Below are 18,614 nucleotides of genomic sequence, written 5' to 3'. Positions count from 1 at the left end.
TTGAACAAGCCCCAGTTCCAACCCACATTTAGAGAGAGAGAGAGAGAGAGAGAGAGAGAGAGAGAGATGATAGTGAGATATGGTAGAGAGACAGAGAGATGAGAGAGAAATGATAGATAGATAATAGAGAGATAAGATAGATAGATGAGATAGATAGATATATAGATACATACATACATAGGGATAGATAATAGAGATAATAGAGAGATGAGAGATAGACGTAGGTAGGTAGGTAGGTAGGTAGGTAGGTAGGTAGGTAGAAATATAATAGATGAGAAATATGATAGAGATAATAGATAGATGATAGACATAGATAGATAGATAGATAGATAGATAGATAGATAGATACTGTAGACAGACAGACACAGACAGATAGATGAGACATAGAAAGGCATTTGTGATGCCTGTTTTATCTTTGTTTAGCAGCACCTGGAAATTATGTTTGTATGAATTTTACTTTTACATTTCAAATCTAACGATAAAGGTTCCCCTAGTCGTTCCCAACTCTAGGGGGCGGTGCTCATGTCCATTTCATAGCCGAAGAGCCAGCGCTGTCCGAAGACGTCTATGTGGTCATGTGGCCAGTGTGACTCAACGCCAAAGGCGCCCGGAACGCTGTTCCCTCCCCACCAAAGGTGGTCCCTATTTTTCTCCTTGCATTTTTTAACATGCTTTTGAACTGCTCGGTTGGGAGAAGCTGGGACAAGTCCCGGGAGCTCCCTCCGTTACATGGCGCTAGGGATTCAAACTGCCAAACTCTGATTGACAGGCTCAGCATCTTAACCCCTGAGCCATTTCAAATCTAGCAATGTGGAAATGAGTGTAAGCATCCTGAGTTTTGACATTTTTAAAAAAAATGTAAATTTGAAATGTGGAGAGCCCCTCCATTTAAATCTCCCTTTTTGAAAGCAAGTCTTCCAACTAGTTTCATAACAGCATTCTTTTTATAACCCAGGAATTTTCCACTTGAAAATGTATCACAGAAAGGCTGGCTATTTTGAAACATTAGATACACCTGACAGATGCGTTTTTAATTTTTGTAATGCATCCTTGATCTAAATGGAGGCAAAACTTCAGCCTGGGTAAAATGACATCTTGACTGCCATTTTAGGGCACAATAGGTGGTGTTTTTAATGTACCTATTTATGTAATATATAAATATAATTGGAATCCTTTTTCTGGCATTTTCTACATAGGCTGATGTAAAGAGGCCTTTATAATCCAGACTCCTTAGATATCTCTCATGTGGAAGAAATCGAGGAAACTTGAGGCAATTTTAGTACCCCTTTTGAAAGTCAAGATTAGCTACAAGATTCTCCCTCAGAAAACCATGAAATCCAGCATTTTATATAAATTAAGAGTACCAGTAGTCAAGAGGATTATTATTATTTTTAATGACCTTACAACATTTTAATGACTTACAATAAAGCATTTGGTCTTTAAAATGGCTTTTAAAGTGGAGGAAGAGACCCAAAACCTCTGCCAGTTTTTTGTTTGGTTTCCCCCCCAAATCTCCCTTCAGCCCAAGTTTTGTGAATTGCCTGGTTTCTTCTACTTACAAAGTCACGCCAGATTCTTGGCTTTGTTATTTATTTTTCTGCTGCCCCCTCAGCATCTTGTGGAGGGAAATTCTTGGCTTCCCAGGACACATGAGGACTAGAAAACTAGTTTTGAGCTCTTTTTGTGCCTTCCAAAAGGCTTGGTAGGCAGAGTTGAGTGACCTCTTGCAGTGACCCTGTTTCAGCTCTTTTCTTTTATATCGCCCTCAAACTTTCCTTCTATCTTCCTCTTTCTTCCTCTTCTATCTTCTGCCTTCTTTCTTCCTCTTCTGTCTCTTCTATCTTCTGCCTTCTTTCTCCTTCAATCTCCTGCTTCTATCCTCTTCTTCCTCTTCTAGCTTCTTCTGCCTTCTTTCTTCTAGCTTCCTCTCCTGCTTCTTCCCTCTTGCTCTTCCAGCTGCTGGTCTGACAGCTCCCTTGCTCGCAGCCTCCTTTTATACCCTTCTCCCCGCAAACCGCTCTCTGCTGATTGGTGGCACCAACCTGGCCCTCCATATTTTCATTGGCCCTTAGCCGGGTCATCCCATTGGCCCTTCAACCTGCGCTTAGGCCAATGGCTTGGCTTTTCTCAGACCTCTTCCCATTGGCTGAAAACAAGAGGCCTTCGAACCTCACTGTCTGCCCCTAAGCTGAGGGTCCCCTCTGAGCAGGACTTTTTTTTTACCAGCCTACCTCGCAGGGGTGTTGTTCAGGGGGGAGGGAGCAGAGTATTCTATGCTCCTAGGCAAAAAGTAGATCCCAGGGTCAATTGATCGCAGTGTCAATTGGAGCAGTGTGTGTTTGTCCATCTATCTATCTACTCAACTTTCAAAGATAAAGATTAGAAATTAGAGATAAATAGATAGATAGATAGATAGATAGATAGATAGATAGATAGAGACAGACAGACAGATATAAACAGAATAACAGTTGGAAAGGGACCAGGGAGGGAGGGAGGGAGGAGATAGACAGATCCATAGATCGATAAGACAGATAGATAGACATAGATAGATATAGATGATGGATGGATGGATACATGATAAATATATATGATAGAGAGAGAGAGATGATAGATAGATTATCTGATAGATGATAGAGATGATAGATAGATATAGGATAGATAGAGATGATAGATAGATAGAGAGATAGATAGAAATATAATAGATGAGAAATATAATAGATAGATAGATGATAGACATAGATAGGTAGATACTGTAGACAGACAGACAGACAGACAGATAGATGATAGACATAGAAAGAAGAGAGAAATATGATAGATAATAGAGATAATAGATGAGAGGTGAGACATAGATAAAAAGAAATAAAATAGGATAGATAGGAGAGAGAAATATGATAGATAACAGAGAGAGAAATAATCGATGAGAGGTGAGACATAGTTGAGAAATATAATAGGATAGATAGATGAGAGAGAAATATGATAGATGGATATAGATAGATAGATAATAGATAAAGATAATAGAGATAGATATAGATGAGAGATATGATATATAGATGAGATAGATAATAGAGAGATATAGATATTATATGTATATATATGTATGTATGTACTGTATATTGTGCAAGTGCAGATCCTTTGCAAAAGGAGTCCAGGGTGGCGTTTTTGGACGGTCGTGGGCGCCCAATCAATAACCCGAGAAAGAAAGAAACGCGAAGGCGTTGTAAGGGCACCTCTCCTATGGGTTGGGGCGGGTGCCAGTCGCCTAGCAATGGGCTTGGGAGGGCGGGGTCTCCATGCAGAAACCACGCCCCCCCTCTGACTTTGCCTCGATGGAGAAGGCGCTGCGGAAGCTGAAGCCGCGGCAGAAGCTGCAGCCGGCCACCTGGTATGTTTGCGCGCCCTTGGCTAGGATCGGCGCAAAAGGGAAAAAAAAAAAAGAGGGCAAGCAAGGTCCGAGGTTGGGGGGAGGTGATGCTGGAGGCAGGAGCTGGTCGAGGGTGTTGCGCCCCCTTCCCCCTTTTGCATCCTTGCACGCATGCACGCAACAAGGGCGAGGAAGGCTTGGCACGTCTGCAACGCTTTGACCTGCAGAATTCCTTTTAAAAAAACCTACCATTGGGTAGGGAAAGAGGTTGGGTATTATCCCCCTAGAAAACGCGCCCTACCGTACGACTTCATGAGTCTGGGGTCTTCTGTGTTTTGGGGGTCGGTAGGGGGAATTATCCTGCAATGTGGAGTGACGAGGAGGACCTCTGACCTTGGTGATTTTCTTCCAGACCTTTCATGACCCAACTTGCTAACCTCATCCGTGCTAATGAGTCTATTGTTTGCTCCTTGCTTATATGCAGTAGCTTCTCCTTTCAGGCTTGGTGGAGGTGTGGTTTTTTTCCTCCTTGAATAGTTCTCCCGAGTCCCTGCTTATCTGGCCATTGGGCACTGGTTGCAGAGTGAAAATAAACACACAGCACATCCCTGTACTCTCTCGCACTGGTGATGTTACCTAGTTGGGTCGTGAAATGTCTGCAAGAAAACCACCAAGCTCAGAGAGGACCACAGTTCAACCCTTGAGTCTCTTCTATCAGCATCTGGATGGGTGTTTCATCTGTTTCTCTCTCTCCCTCTGCCTGCCAGGTATTCCCTTGTCTTATGCGGGGAGAGCCCCTGTGCTCGTGTGGGCCAAGCCTCTCTCTATCTGCCTCCTTTGGAGCCGGGAAGCAGAAATGGGAAAGTGGTTATCATCGCCGGAGCAAATCCAGGTGGAAGTTTCTCTGACTCCTATTTTATTGATCTTGGTAAGTTAGGCCGGGAGGGAGAAAGTGTGGGAAGTGGACCATTGCTGAATTGAATTTCCTGGGGGCGGTGTGTGTGTGTGTGTTTGTCTCATTTCCATACTGTCTTAAAATATAGCTGTGTATTAAAAATGGCCATGTTTCTAGTCCATATTTTTATGCAAATCTAGACAGCATACGAAAGCAGAGACATCACCCTGCCAGCCAGTGGTGTATTAACCATTAAGCAGACTAAGCACGTGCTTAGGGCACCAGGCTCAAGCGGGCACCACAAAGTTGAGAAAGAAAGAAAAAACACAAATGAAGATTTGCCCAAAGCCCCCCACCAGGAGGCTGAAGCAGACCCCAAGTTGGAATTTCTGCCCCCCTCCGACCTGCACAAAAAGACCCCTAAGGGGGAGACTCTCTGCAGCAACACATGCGTTCATTGCACTTATCCGTCCCAGGGGCCGTAGTTGGAGGACCCCTGTTTTAGTGCACTATAAAAAATGCACATAGTTTTTCTGCGGACCACCAAAATTTTCTCACAGACCACCAGCTGGTGACCGCTGCCCTATAGCGGAGCAGTTGAAACAGTATATGTCCAGGATGTGAGTGTCCTGTAGATATTTTCTCAGCGTGTAGATATTTTCTCCTGTGTGTAAAGGAAGGAAGTGTTTGGGAGGTTTCGATTTCTCAACCGTGACAGATTTTGTCCCCAGTAGCAAATCTTAGGGCTTGATATCTGTCCTTCCATTGTAGATGCTAATTGCTGGACCACGCCAGGCTGGGTAAATCTGTTGCCACGGTACGAACATGCTGCGTTTATCCCCGCGAGCCGGCCCACCACGGTCTGGGTATACGGAGGGGCTAGTGAAACGGGGAACAGAGACGGCGTACAGGTTTTGGATCTCGGTACGTATCCCTCTGCTCGGTCCATCAGTCTTACCCTAATCCAGGGGTCAGCAAAATGTGGCTCCAGAGCCGCATGTGGCTTTTTCCTCCGTCTGCTGCGGCTCCGTCACTGGTCAGGGCCACAATTTTGAGAGGAACTTCCGGGGTGGGGGGAGAGAGAGAGAAGCACAGTGCGCCAGGAGGAGACTCTATGGCAAGGGGAGGGTTTTCCAGTTGTCTCCACAATTGATAGGGCTTTCGGTTATGACAGGTAGAGGGAAAAAAACGCTGCGCTAGGAGGAGACTCTATGGTGGGGGAACTGAACTTCCGGTCAGCTCCAGAATTGAACAGGGGGCTTCCGGTTAGGAGCTTTGGGGCTCCCGGTCTTTTCTTTTTCTGTGGGAAATGGGTCTAAATGGCTCTTTGAGTGTTTAGGTTTGCTGACCCCTGCCCTAATCCAAGCCAAATCAACGGCTGATAGCAGGGGTGGGATTTGAGCAGTTTGCATCAGTTCGGGCAAACCGGATGTTAATTTTGCATCCAGTTCGCTGAACCAGTTGTTGCAAGGACTGGCTGGCCCCAACTGAATTGGTACGAACCTGATCTGGCCTCTTTGTGCAGAATTCACCAAGTCTTGTCTGTGTCTTACTCACCTTTCCCCCCCCCCCCCCTAGAAACCGGGTCGTGGGAGAAAGCCAAGGTGATCGGCAATCCACCGAGCCCACGCACGTTCCACACCTCCACGGCAGCCATTGGGGATCGGTTCTATGTATTTGGAGGAGGGGATAAAGGGGCAGATCCCGTCCAAGACCAGCAACTTCACATACTCGACTCAAGTAAACGAACAAATTTAAGGCTTTATTATGATTTTTTTCCCCCACGCGCCCTTGAGTTGCCTGGAAGAATTAGGCGAACTACAAATCCCATCCCTTATTCGTAACACTACCCTGTTTCCCTGAAAATAAGACCTCCCCAGATAATAAGCCCAATCGGGCTTTTGAGCGCTTGCGCTAAAATAAGACCTCCCCGAAAATATCACAACAAAGCAGCAGCCACAAGGTGACCACACCTCCTGCACCTCAAAAATAATAAGACCTCCCCAAAAATAAGGCCAAGTGCTTATTTCGGGGGTCAAAAGAAAATGTCTTATTTTCAGGGAAACACGGTAGTACACCACAGGATTGCGTGTTGAGTCCCTTACTCTATACGCTTTAGGTGCATGACTGCTCACACTGGTAATACTATTACTAAATTTGCAGATGATACAACAGTGGTGGGACTCTTCTCGGGGGGGGGGGGGAATGAGTCTGCCTATCGAGATGAGGTGGACCGGTTGCTTTTGTGGTGTGGAGACCATAACTTGGTCCTTAATACCAATAAGACCAAGGAGCTTATAGTGGACTATAGAAGGAATATATCAGACATCCATCCCTTACTTATCAAGGGAGACCGAGTGGAGCAAGTGGCCAGTTTTAAGTTTCTGGGTGTTGTCATAAAAAGAGGACCTGACCTGGGGCAACTCACATTGCAGCTCTGGTCAAAAGGGGCCCAGCAGAGATTATATGACCTGAGACGTCTCAGGAAAAAACCACTGAAGGGAAAACTGCTGGTGACCTACCACTGCACCATAGAGAGTATCTTAACTTACTGCGTCTGTTGCCAGTTGCCCAGTGGCAGAGAGAACAGCACTCCAGAGGGTCAACGTCATTGCCCAGAGGATCATGGGTTGCCCCCTCCCCTCGTTGGAAGAGCTTTACGGCTCCCGCTGCCTTAAGAAAGTCCAAAACATCCTTAAAGATCCATCTCATCCTGGGCACCCCTTTTTTTTTGAACTATTACCATCTGGCAGACGGTACAGGACAATAAAACAAGGACAAAGAGGCTGAAAAAGAACTTCTATCCCAGAGCAGTAACTATATTGAATTCTACGGCATAGTGTAATATTAATGCAATATCAGGGGTTTTCAATTTCAATTATACAGAATGCGAAGGATGTGTGTGTGTTTTTATTTTTATAGTTGTAATATACCATGAAGGCGGAATTTATTTTCGTTGTACGATGTGCAGTGGCAATAAAGTAAACGAAACTTAAGCTTCCATGCAGTATTTGTTATTTTGGCTGGGGCTGTTTCACCCGTCCTATCAAGCGATCCTTTGCTTCTCCCCAAAATGAGCACGTTAGAAAAAACATCTTCATTTTAATTTGAGGAGAAGCATGGCTAATTTTGTTTCCCTTTTCAGCCACACTGATGTGGTCGCGGCCAGAGGTGCGTGGCCAGCCTCCTGCTCCCCGGCATGGTCACGTGGTGGTAGCGGTCGAGAATCGGCTGTTTGTACACGGCGGCTTGGCGGGGGATACGTTTTACGATGACCTGTTCTCCCTTGACATAAGTAAGTACACCCTATGGGTGTTAGCAAGGAAGGCACATTTGAGCTCTCTCTCTCTCTCTCTCTCTCTCTCTCTCTCTCTCTCTCTCTCTCTCTCTCTCTCTCTCCCTCCCTCCCTCCCTCCCTCCCTCCATTTCTCTTTGGCGGGGGATACGTTTTATGATGACCTGTTCTCCCTTGACATAAATAAGTACACCCTATGGGTGTTAAAATTAGCAAGGAAGGTACATTTGAGCTCTCTCTCTCTCTCTCTCTCTCTCTCTCTCTCTCTCTCTCTCCCTCCCTCCCTCCCTCCCTCCCTCCATTTCTCTTTCCCTCACATTGTCTGTCCATCTTTATCTCTCTCCCCCCTCCTTTCTTTCTCTCACATTGTCCATCTTTCTCCCTGTGTGTGTCTCTTCCTCTCCTTTCTCTTTCTCTCACATTGTCTATCCTTCTTTCTCTCTTTCTTTCTCACTCTCTTCCCCTCACATTGTCTGTCCGTCTTTCTCTCTCTCTCCCCTCCTTTCTTTCTCCCACCAGGCACCTTTTTCCACATGTGGTGGACATGCAACGAGGCAAAAAGATATTGGCGAACAATACAATTATGGCTGGAACAAATGGTGGGAGATCAAATTCTTTTCAAACCAGAAATTTTCCTCCTAGGCATAATGCCAGAGGGGTATAAGAAAGATGTGCTTTATTTAGTTATCCATGTATTGACTGACTGTGGCGCGAATAATCTATGCGCAGCATTGGGAAAAAGAAAGCATCCCATGAGAGTTAAGACACAATTAGAAAAACTTTGCCCTATGCCGAAGCAGACAGGCTGACCCTAGAATTGAAAAAAACTAAAGAATATTGTGAAGTTTGGAATCGATTTTATAATCGGTATAAGACAAAGTGAGAAGGCTGGAACGAATTGTAAATAATGGGATTGGGTAGAAGGGTAAACAATGTACTAATAAGTAGGCAATTACAGATAATGGATGGGATTATATGATTGTATGGCCATTGTTTAAATGCAAAAACAAATAAATATTTTAAAAAACAACAACCCTGATCTGTGGGAATTTAGTCTTGTTCAGAAGATGAAACCCTGGAAATACGCAGCTTGGTGGCGAGATCCTCTTGGGGAGGAGCAGAATATTTCTAATACTGAAATGCCATTTTTTTTAAAGGGGAGGTCATTTTGAATAAAGCAAGCCATGATTTATTTGAACGTTGCACCGGAGAGCTCTGATCTGTCGCATTCTCTCTGCAGGGGACCTCAAATGGGAGAAGTTGTCTGCCTCGGGATCCATCCCTGGAGGCCGGGCGGCCCACTCGGGTGTGGCTTTCCAAGGTCACATTTACATCTTTGGAGGAATGGACCCAACGGGAGAACTAAGCACGATGTACAGATATCACATAGGTATTCTTGGTGGTTATTCTTAATTTTCTGGTCGTGTCAAGAGAGGTGTGACGGCGTTTCCAGGATTATGTTGGCCTCTTAGAAGTCCTCTAGAGCAATGGTTCTCAACCAGGGCGCCCCCCCCTTTAAATACTTTTTGTGGCTACGAAACCCAAAAACTTACTGTATTTTTGGGAGTATAGGACACACTCCCCCCCCTAAAAGAGGGTGAGAATGTGGGTGCATCTTTTACACCGAATATAGTCCCGCCCACCCGTCGGCCCCCAACCTTTGGTCTCTGCCTCCCACCAATTTGCCTCCTTGAAGCAAACAACCTGTTTCAGTTTCAGCACAGCCTGATTAACGCAAACAGCTGATTGTCCGCCTCCCGACAATCAGCTGTTTCAGGCTGCAGGGATTGACATTGCCTATTGCTGCCTCTGCGCACTCCATTTCCTGCCTCTGCGCGCCCCGTTTTCAGCCTCCGCCTGCCCCATTTTCCACCCCCTTCTGATCCCCACCGCCTGGAACAGGCCGAAAATGCGGTGCGCGTAGGCGGCAAAAGGCTATGGCAATCCCTGCAGCCTGAAACAGCTGATTGTCGGGAGGCGGACAATCAGCTGCTTGTGTTAATCAGGCTGTGCTGAAGGCAAATTGCTGGGAGGCAGAACTTTTTTTTTCTTGCTTTCCTCCCCAAAAGCTAGGTGCCTCTTATACTTCGGCGCATCATATACTCCGAAAAATACGGTAACTCAAGATTTAAATCTTAACGTGTCTTCCAGCCTTCGCAGCATCTGTGACATTGTTGGACCCCCTCAGGGGTTCTGTGGGCTGCAGGTTGAGAATTACTATGAAGATTCTCCGTCATGGTTGTCCCTACAAGGGTGCTTTTTGATGAGGCAACTGGACCTTCTTTTGTTTTTTTGAAGACGTTTCGCTTCTCATCCGAGAAGCTTCTTCAGCTCTGACTGGATGGTGGGGAATGGAAGGATTTATATTCCTTGCAGACAGTTTGGTCATTTGCATCCTTTTTCGAAGGATGTTGAGGCCACTTGGAGGGTTAACCTGTGGTGACCTTGAGGACAGACAAATCTCCAAGTGGCCTCAACGGCTCTCTAAAAGGATGCAAATGACCAGCTGCCTGCAAGGAGTATCAATCTTTCCATTCCGCACCACTCAGAGTTGAAGAAGCTTCCTGAATGAGAAGCGAAGTCCCTCTCTCTCTCTCTCTCTCACTCAATTCAGCCCACCTCACAGCGTTGTTGTTGTGGGGAAAACAGCAGGCATTTTGCTGCCTTGTTTCTAAAAAAAAAACCCAACCCTTTTTTTTCCTTTCTGAAAACATTAAAACCGCTGCAGGGAAAAGTCATTGGACACAGTTGGAATTCACTCCTCCGTTACCTTCTGGCCGGCTGGACCATTCCATGTGTGTCATTCCTTGGGAAACCTCTGGCAAAGAGCCCCGCCATCACAAAGGAACACAAGAGGCTGCGCGAGGGGAAGGCGGTCCAGGGGAAGGGCAGATTCATCTCTGCTTGGTATTTGGGGGCATGAACATGAAAGGGGAGATCTACAATGACTGTATCGTAAGCCTGCTAGAAGAATAAAGCTAGGTCGTGCAAGTAGTAAAGACTCGTGGGTCTGTTGGGTGTGGTTTGGTTCTCCCAACTGCATTAGGCAGGGAAGCGGTTAAATCCCAGGATTTAATTCTATTTTTTTTAAAAATTAGAAACGTTGGAAATATTTGTAGTCTCCACCTGCAAGCAGCAAGGCTCCAGGGAATAAATCGGCTTCAAAATAAGAGAGGATATTTGCAGTTCAGGGTGGGTGCACTTTTGAGCCTGCTAGTTTTCCTGAAGACGTTTCATGACCCAACTAGGGAACATCATCAGTGCTAGATAGGAGTGGCGTTTGCAGAGATGGGGGAGGACGACGGCTATGGGGTCCTTGGTGCCATCTGAGGTTGGGGTTTTGCTTCCTTGGCTTGGCTTCCCAAGAGCATACAGCAAACTCCTGGTCCCAACAAAAACCCCTTTTATTAATTGACAGCGAATTCTGCTCATTCACCTCCAGCAAAGTCTTTCAAGGGAGGATTTACGGTCACAGACCTTATCAGGCCTGGAGAGCTGCCAAATTGATACTGGCAAAACTTGGCAAGGAGCCTCGGAGAGTCACGAACCAATGAAGCGAACTAATTGTCTCCTGCAAACTCCACTCCCCTTCCACTCTTTTATTTTCTCTGGGAGGGGCCATTCACAGTCCACCTGTGGCCTTACTCCCAAGTCGACCCCTGTTCTTTAGCTGTTCCCTTCGTCTGGCAGTTCTGCGCATGCGCACACTGGGAACAGGCTCCAGCTGTTCTTCTGCCTCACTGATGTCTGACTCTGAAGGCAGCTGATAACTGTCAGACGGCCCTGGCCCCCTCTCTGCCTCCGACACAGAGCCCTCATCAGAGCCTTCCCGACTCCAGGACTGGCCCAGGTTCCTCCCCAACCTCCTCACTCTCCGAATCTGACTCATCTGCCATTCCAATACTGACAAAAAAATTCAGTGGAAATAACAAATTTATTGGCGCTTCGGAGGGTAGAAAAAAATTCTCCATGGAACACACACCACCCTTTTTTTTCTCTTAAATAGAACAATCGGTTAAGGAGAATGCTTCGAGGAAGCCCCCCCCTTTCCCCCTCCTGGCAAGTTACTCTCCCCAATCCCACCCCTCACCCGCCCCCAGGGACACTTTTATCAACTGCTAACGAAAAGCAGTAAATCAGCCGCTTTGGGGCTATAAACATTTCCAAACTCCACTGACGTGAAGATTCTGATTCCCAAATCCCAGGGTCTTGAGTTCAAATAGCTTAAACCGAAGGCAAAAAAAAATATAGATGTCCAAAAGTCCTCTATTTACACAACGTGGCCATTCAAGGGGGAGAAAAAGCCTAGAGAGGCCCCCTATAACTCGTCTTTCTCCCCTGCTTCTTCCCCACCGGGGGGAGGACCCGCCCCGCCGTACAACTTCCCCACGATGGGCTGCACCACTTCCTCCAGCTCTTTCTTCTGGGCTTTGAATTCCTCGATGTCGCCGTCCTGGTGGCTCTCTAGCCACTCGATCTTCTCCTCCACCGCCTTCTCTATGGTCTCCTTGTCCTCGGACGACAACTTCCCCCCCAGTTTCTCCTTGTCGCCGATCTGGTTCTTCAGCGAGTAAGCGTAGCTCTCCAGCTCGTTGCGGGCGTCGATGCGCTCCTTCAGTTTCTTGTCCTCCTCGGCGAACTTCTCGGCGTCGGTCACCATCCTCTCAATCTCCTCGGGCGTCAGGCGGTTCTGGTCGTTGGTGATGGTGATTTTGTTCTTGTTGCCCGTGCCCTTGTCCTCCGCCGTCACCCGCAGGATGCCGTTCACGTCGATTTCGAAGGTGACCTCGATTTGAGGGACGCCGCGCGGGGCGGGGGGGATGCCGGTGAGGTCGAACGTGCCCAGCAGGTGGTTGTCCTTGGTGAGTGGACGTTCTCCTATGGGGGAAATGCAATTTTGTCTTTTGGTGAGAGATTTGGATGGATCCTCGGTTTGAAATTTAAAACATCGGCGATCTCTTTAAAACTTCGAGACCACAGACACAACAAAATGACAGAGGTGGAAGGGACCTTGAGAGGTCTTCTAGTCCAACCCCACCCTCGTCCAAGCATGGGGTACAAGTGTATTTAATACGGTAAGTATTAAATACGTACCATATATCCCTGGGGTTAAAAAATGGATGAAATTAAGACTTAAGTCATTTTCATTCCAGCTATGATCCATTTTCAGTAGAAAGTGCTGCACTTTAGCATGCTTTAAAATTTTTTTAAAGCATACTGAGAGTTGAGATCATGAGTTCAAGTCCTGCCTTAGGCATGAAAGACAGCTGGGCCAATCACAAGGAGATTGTGAGCTCTAGTCCTGCCTTAGCCTTGAAAGCTGCCTGGGTGACTTTGGGCCAGTCCCCTCTTTTCTCAGTTGAGCCCACCTCACAAGATGAGGAAGGAATATTGGATACATTCGCTGCCTTGAGTTACTTACAAAAGAAAAGAATAAAGGCGAATAAATTTACCTTCGTAGACTTTGATGGTCACTGTTGGCTGGTTGTCGGAAGCCGTGGAGAAGATCTGGGACTTCTTGGTGGGGACCACGGTGTTCCTCGGGATGAGTTTGGTCATGACGCCTCCCACCGTTTCAATGCCCAGAGTTAGGGGGCAGACATCCAATAGCACCAAGTCACCTGGAAAGAAATTCGGGGGAAATTAAGGATCGGCCTTGCGATAGGGCAGAAAATCACAACCCAAGACTTAACCTCACGAATTAAACCTCTCTTTCGGGCTTACCAGTATCCTGATCACCGGAAAGGACTCCAGCCTGGACAGCTGCCCCATAAGCTACGGCTTCGTCGGGGTTGATGCCACGAGACGGCTCTTTGCCGTTGAAGAATTCCTTCACAAGCTGCTGGATTTTCGGGATCCGGGTGGAACCGCCCACAAGGACAATTTCATCGATATCGGATTTCTTCAGGTCTGCGTCTTCTAGAACTTTTTGGACCGGCTTCATGGTGGAACGGAAAAGATCCTGGAAAGCAGGAGTGGGGAGGAATCAGTGACTTGTTTTCAAGCTATGATTGTTGGCTTCAGGAAGTACGTTTCTTGCCCTCCAATGTTTTTTTTTTTAAAGTAGAGCCAACGGGTCGGCCGTTTACAACCTTGGCGAGTTTTGAGACTTGTGGACTTCAACTCCCAGAATCCCCCAAGCCGGTTGTGGGAATGGGGGTTGGGGAATTCTGGGAATTGAAGTTCAGAAGTCTTAAAAGTTGCAGAGGTTGGAGACTCCTGTAATGAAGGCATCTTGTAGAAGCCACTCCCATCACATTAACATTTTGATTCAACATTACAGCCACTTCTGGTTCTTCTTAGGTCACCCTAAGGAGGTTCTTCCTATATTCTATACTTCCCACCGTTCGCTGGGTCAAGTCTAATCCTTTGAAGTCAACACCTACCATGTTGAGTTCTTCAAACTTCGCCCTAGTGAGGGTTTCCGAGAAGTCTTCGCTCTCAAAGAAAGACTCGATCTCGATCCTGGCCTGATGCTGAGAAGAAAGAGCTCTCTTGGCCTTCTCCACTTCTCGCCGGAGCTTCTGGACCGCCCGGTTGTCCTTTCGGACGTCCTTGCCGGTCTTCTTCTTGTAGAGTTTGATGAAGTGCTCCATCACCCGTTGGTCGAAGTCCTCTCCGCCCAGGTGAGTGTCTCCGTTGGTGGCCACCACTTCGAAGACGCCGTTGTCGATGGTCAAGAGAGAGACGTCGAAGGTGCCGCCGCCCAAGTCGAAGACCAGAATGTTCTTCTCTCCTTCGCGCTTGTCCAAGCCGTAGGCGATAGCAGCTGCAGTACTACAGGGAAGGGGGAAAATACACACACATTAGAACGGCGCAACGGCAATAACACACCTTCCCCTCGATGGCAATAGGAGGTCAGCACGAGGAGGTGGCAGCAACTTACGGTTCGTTGATGATTCTCATGACATTCAATCCGGCGATGGTGCCGGCGTCCTTTGTGGCCTGACGCTGAGCATCGTTGAAGTACGCAGGTACAGTGACCACAGCGTGGGTGACCTAAGTAGGTAGACGGAAGACAAAAGAAATGAAGTGATTGATGAAGTGGTATGTGGGCTTCTCTTCTCCCCTAGGAAAAGAGCCTGGGGGTTTAAGGAACTACTCCTTACCTTCTTCCCCAAGTACGCTTCGGCTGTTTCTTTCATCTTCGTCAGAACCATGGCTGAGATTTCTTCCGGGGCAAAAGTTTTCATCTGGCCTCCTCCGATATCAACCTGAATATATGGCTTGGTCTTCTTTTCAATAACCTGTTTAGGACAAGGATTAAGACTGCATGACACTCTAGAAAGCATTCGCAACGTACAACATTTTTTTTCCTGGCAAGAAGTAAAAAGGCTACTTTATATTTCAGAATGCAGATAAACTGCCTTATTAATGACCAAACCAAATACATTTCTAGGTTCTAATAAAATATTGGTAAGAGGTCTATAAAGGGGGCGTGCATAAGTGCACCAGCATGCCTTCCGTCCCTGTCCTACTGTCCCCATTTCCTTTGTCCATGTTTATACTTATACCTGTTATCTCGTACATGTTTGACAAACTAAATAAAATAAAGGGAAAAAAAAGCCTGGCTCACCTTGAAAGGCAGGTATTTGATATCCTGCTGGACTGAAGGGTCATTCCACGTCCTCCCGATCAGGCGCTTGGCATCAAAAACGGTATTCTCAGGGTTTGAGGTCAGCTGGTTCTTGGCGGCGTCACCAATGAGACGCTCCCCTTCCGGAGTGAAAGCCACGTAGGACGGCGTGATCCGGTTGCCCTGATCGTTAGCAATGATCTCCACACGCCCGTTCTTGAAGACACCCACACTAGAGAGAAGAATGGTCATTCCATCAACACATGGTTGCATTGGCAAAAGGAGAAGCATCAACAGAGCACAGCAGCTGTGGCGGGCAGGAAGCTATCTTGATGCAGAAGATTCAAGTTATTCATTCGCCTGCATTGCAACATTGGTCATACATCAAAAGGAGAGCAAAGCCCACTCTGGCACTGATGAGGTTACCTAGCTGGGTCATGAAATGTCTGAAAGAAAACCAAGCTCAGAGCTACTGTAAGTAAACAGGGAGCGAACCCCACTCCCTAGCGCTGATGATGTTACCTAGTTGGGTCGTGACACTTCTGCAAGAAAACCACCCAGAGCTCAGACAGCACCAAGGACCCCTCATCCTCATCCCAAACCTCATTCCCTTCCAGCACTGATAACATTACCTAGTTGGGTCATGAAATGTCAGCAAGAAAACCACCCAGCGCAGACGGCACCAAAGACCCCTTGTTTCAACCCTGGGCTACAAATATTCTCTTCCACTGGCTGGTACATCTGTTTGCATGCCTCCAAGTCTTGCATAAGCACCACCAAAAATAAAGGTTGGGCTTGAGTTCGGTGCGTTAACCCACATTGTACCAAATTCCAGCCACATTCTGCCACGAGAGCTTCAAGGGACTGGCCAATTCAAGTATCCCCACTCATTGATTGAAACAGCTCTTTTCATTGACCTACCAGGAGTAAGTGGTTCCCAAATCAATGCCAACCACAGTCCCCACGTCTTCCTTTTTGTCGTCGTCGTCAGCAAAGACGCTGCCCGCCAGCAGCAGACAGACCACGGCGTAATACTTCATGTTTTTAGGCTCACGCACCAAACAGGGTAGTTAAAACACTGCAGGAAGAGAAACCCGAGGCAGAGCGTTAAGGCCAAATGGCGTTACATATCATCCCCCAAGGGTTTTGCATCATCACTCATGGAAGAACACGGGAAGTGACGACACAAGATGGAGACCGGCCTACAGAAATCCAGTCGATTAAAAAAAGCCGTACTCTGGCTTGTGCTCTTCCACTCTGCTTCTTGCAGGAGGCACAAAAACCCTGATAAAAATCAAAGGCACTCTTATCTTTCAAAAAAAATCATCAACTATTCTAGAACCGTTTTAAGTGCATGCCAGCTGTGGTGTGTGCATGGGAAGGACGATCAGACACCATTAAATCGAAAGACACAGCCTGAAAATTCTCAAGAAGCAACCTAGAGCTAAGGAGACATTTCCTGACAGTGAGAACAATGAATCAGTGGGACAACTTGCCTCCAGAAGTTGTGAATGCCCCAACACTGGAAGGTTTTAAGATGTTGGATAACCATTTGTCTGAAGTGGTGTAGGGTTTCCTTGGCTAAGTAGGTGATTGGACTAGAAGACCTCCAAGGTCCCTTCCAACTGGTATTCTATATAAAATGCCAGGTGGGCACACGCTGGGTGAAACCAGCCACCAAGGCTCAAAAAAAATATATCAAATAAATCCATATAGCATCTAAGGATGCTAACAGATCTTTTCCCCCCACACCCCAAATGTTGCATCAGGTTTTGCAGACCTGAGTTCAGGTCTTCTCGTGTATTCAGACTTTATTTCCAGGTACAATCCATCCAGGTTTGACAGCTGACTTTATAAAGCTTCCTTTTTTCACCACCCTGTAATAATGCATCCATCCCACCCCCTCCCCAAAAAGAGACACCAGAATAGAATAAGCTTAACCTCTTTTTAAGAACTATAAAATGTAATTTTAAAAGGAAAAGGGATCTTTGGGGGATTGAGAGGAGGACTGAAACGAGGGGGATGCTATTAGGTAAAAAATAATAATGAAAAAACGTTGCAATGGGAACAAATGAAAGAGAAGCCCATTAATTCCCAGCTGTTATTTTTTAAAATATATAAAATCAGGCATCAAATAAAGCGAGATCCCAATGACAATATAAAATATTGGAATAAAATGAAGCCCCCCACCCAAGAAGCCCCCACCCTCTTCTCTTGCTGATCCCCCCCATCCCATGATCCTGCAGGCTGTGGATGATGAGATCTGTTGTCCTGGGTGGGAGCTACAGATCAAATCACTGCCCCCATCAGACGCCCCCTCCCCATTTCTTCCTGATCCCCAACCCCATGATCCTGCAGGCTGTGGATGATGAGATCTGTTGTCCTGGGTGGGAGCTACAGGCCAAATCACTGCCCCCATCAGTCGCCCCCTCCCCATTTCTTCCTGATCCCCAACCCCATGATCCTGCAGGCTGTGGATGATGGGATCTGTTGTCCTGGGTGGGAGCTACAGGCCAAATCACTGCCCCCATCAGACGCCCCCTCCCCATTTCTTCCTGATCCCCAACCCCATGATCCTGCAGGCTGTGGATGATGGGATCAGTTGCCTTGGGTGGCCAAATTAGACCCCCTCCCTATTCATGCGGCCGTGACACATTGCAACCCCGCCAGGCCTCACCGATCTCGCCGAGAAGGGCTGCCCACCGCCGGTCAACGCCTACAGCCGTCTCCCCCGAATTTCCGACGCTCCGATCGAGTACTCAGGCCCCGGCGCCCATCCGCGCGTTATATAGTCTCCCGCAGCCTCGCGTGGAGCTCCGCCATTGGTGCGATTCCCCGCGCTGGAGCTTCCCTATTGGTTGCCGGCTAGCAAGCTGGCCGGGCCCGATTGGCCCGTTCGGAACGTGACGCGCATTACCCCCCCACCTCCGCCTTTTCCTTTTCATCCCACTCTTCTTTCTCCCCCCCCCTTCCTCCTCCTTACCGCGCTTCATTGGACCGTCCTACCGGCGTCGGGGACCAATGGTAGGCCGCGCTGCGGGCCAAGCGGAGAGCTCCGATTGGTCAGGTGCAGACGTCGTGCGACGTGCGGGCAGGACGTTCGATACTCGACATGGCCTGGAGGTGGGGGTCGTTCTGGGAGTAACCATGGTTACGAGGCCTAGCGGGCCTCCGCAGGCGCTAGCAGGGTCTTAAAAGGGGGATTGTGTTAAAATAAAGCGCTGGGTCGGGAAAGGGATGATGAAAAAAGAATGAGGAGCTGGATGACCCCTTTGCATGGAGAGCTTCTTCCCCAGGAGCAGCCTCCATGAAAGGGAGTACTACAGTCACCCTCATCCACAGCTACCTAGGGGTTATGGGCATTTGAATCCCACAAGGAGTCCCTCAGCTTGGCTCTCCAGCAGGCTTCAATGCCCATTTTCTCCCTTGCAGGACCACATATGTTGGGCTTTAAGGATGAGCATCATACATGTGGCTTTTGCACGTG

At 47.5% G+C, this 18,614-nt stretch overlaps 2 protein-coding genes and 1 long non-coding RNA gene across 3 annotated transcripts in view; 1 reads left to right on the top strand and 2 right to left on the bottom strand.

The window, feature by feature from the left end:
• Window positions 1-18,614, bottom strand: part of LOC309399485 — a 338,217-nt gene that overhangs the window by 97,168 nt on the left and 222,435 nt on the right. The gene's annotated exons all lie outside the window — the stretch shown is intronic.
• Window positions 3,290-10,550, top strand: RABEPK (Rab9 effector protein with kelch motifs). The gene is made up of 7 exons (XM_081967521.1): window positions 3,290-3,382; window positions 4,129-4,289; window positions 5,028-5,180; window positions 5,835-5,996; window positions 7,402-7,551; window positions 8,792-8,941; window positions 10,280-10,550. Exons 1-7 carry the CDS (start codon window positions 3,291-3,293, stop codon window positions 10,525-10,527), a joined length of 1,116 nt encoding a protein of 371 aa, XP_081823647.1. The 5' UTR covers window position 3,290; the 3' UTR covers window positions 10,528-10,550.
• HSPA5 (heat shock protein family A (Hsp70) member 5) lies at window positions 11,467-17,955 on the bottom strand. The gene is made up of 9 exons (XM_081967249.1): window positions 17,805-17,955; window positions 16,049-16,205; window positions 15,128-15,359; window positions 14,661-14,798; window positions 14,438-14,550; window positions 13,938-14,328; window positions 13,276-13,513; window positions 13,005-13,172; window positions 11,467-12,429 (listed from the first exon to the last, which is right to left on the bottom strand). Exons 2-9 carry the CDS (start codon window positions 16,165-16,167, stop codon window positions 11,870-11,872), a joined length of 1,959 nt encoding a protein of 652 aa, XP_081823375.1. The 5' UTR covers window positions 16,168-16,205; window positions 17,805-17,955; the 3' UTR covers window positions 11,467-11,869.

This window comes from Natrix helvetica (assembly GCF_964273705.1).
Source record: "Natrix helvetica genome assembly, chromosome: 15".
NCBI classification, from domain to species: Eukaryota; Metazoa; Chordata; class Lepidosauria; order Squamata; family Natricidae; genus Natrix; species Natrix helvetica.
This window is presented reverse-complemented; position numbering and strand designations above follow the sequence as displayed.

Excerpts from the sequence above, each read along its gene's own strand:
- HSPA5 (XM_081967249.1), bottom strand. The coding sequence starts at position 16,167 with ATGAAGTATTACGCCGTGGTCTGTCTGCTGCTGGCGGGCAGCGTCTTT. Across the intron at positions 14,799-15,127 it reads TCAAATACCTGCCTTTCAAG|GTTATTGAAAAGAAGACCAA; the intron begins GTGAGCCAGGCT and ends TGTCCTAAACAG. Across the intron at positions 14,551-14,660 it reads AAGCGTACTTGGGGAAGAAG|GTCACCCACGCTGTGGTCAC; the intron begins GTAAGGAGTAGT and ends CTACCTACTTAG.
- RABEPK (XM_081967521.1), top strand. The coding sequence starts at position 3,291 with ATGCAGAAACCACGCCCCCCCTCTGACTTTGCCTCGATGGAGAAGGCG. Across the intron at positions 4,290-5,027 it reads CTCCTATTTTATTGATCTTG|ATGCTAATTGCTGGACCACG; the intron begins GTAAGTTAGGCC and ends CTTCCATTGTAG. Across the intron at positions 8,942-10,279 it reads GATGTACAGATATCACATAG|GGAAAAGTCATTGGACACAG; the intron begins GTATTCTTGGTG and ends AAACCGCTGCAG.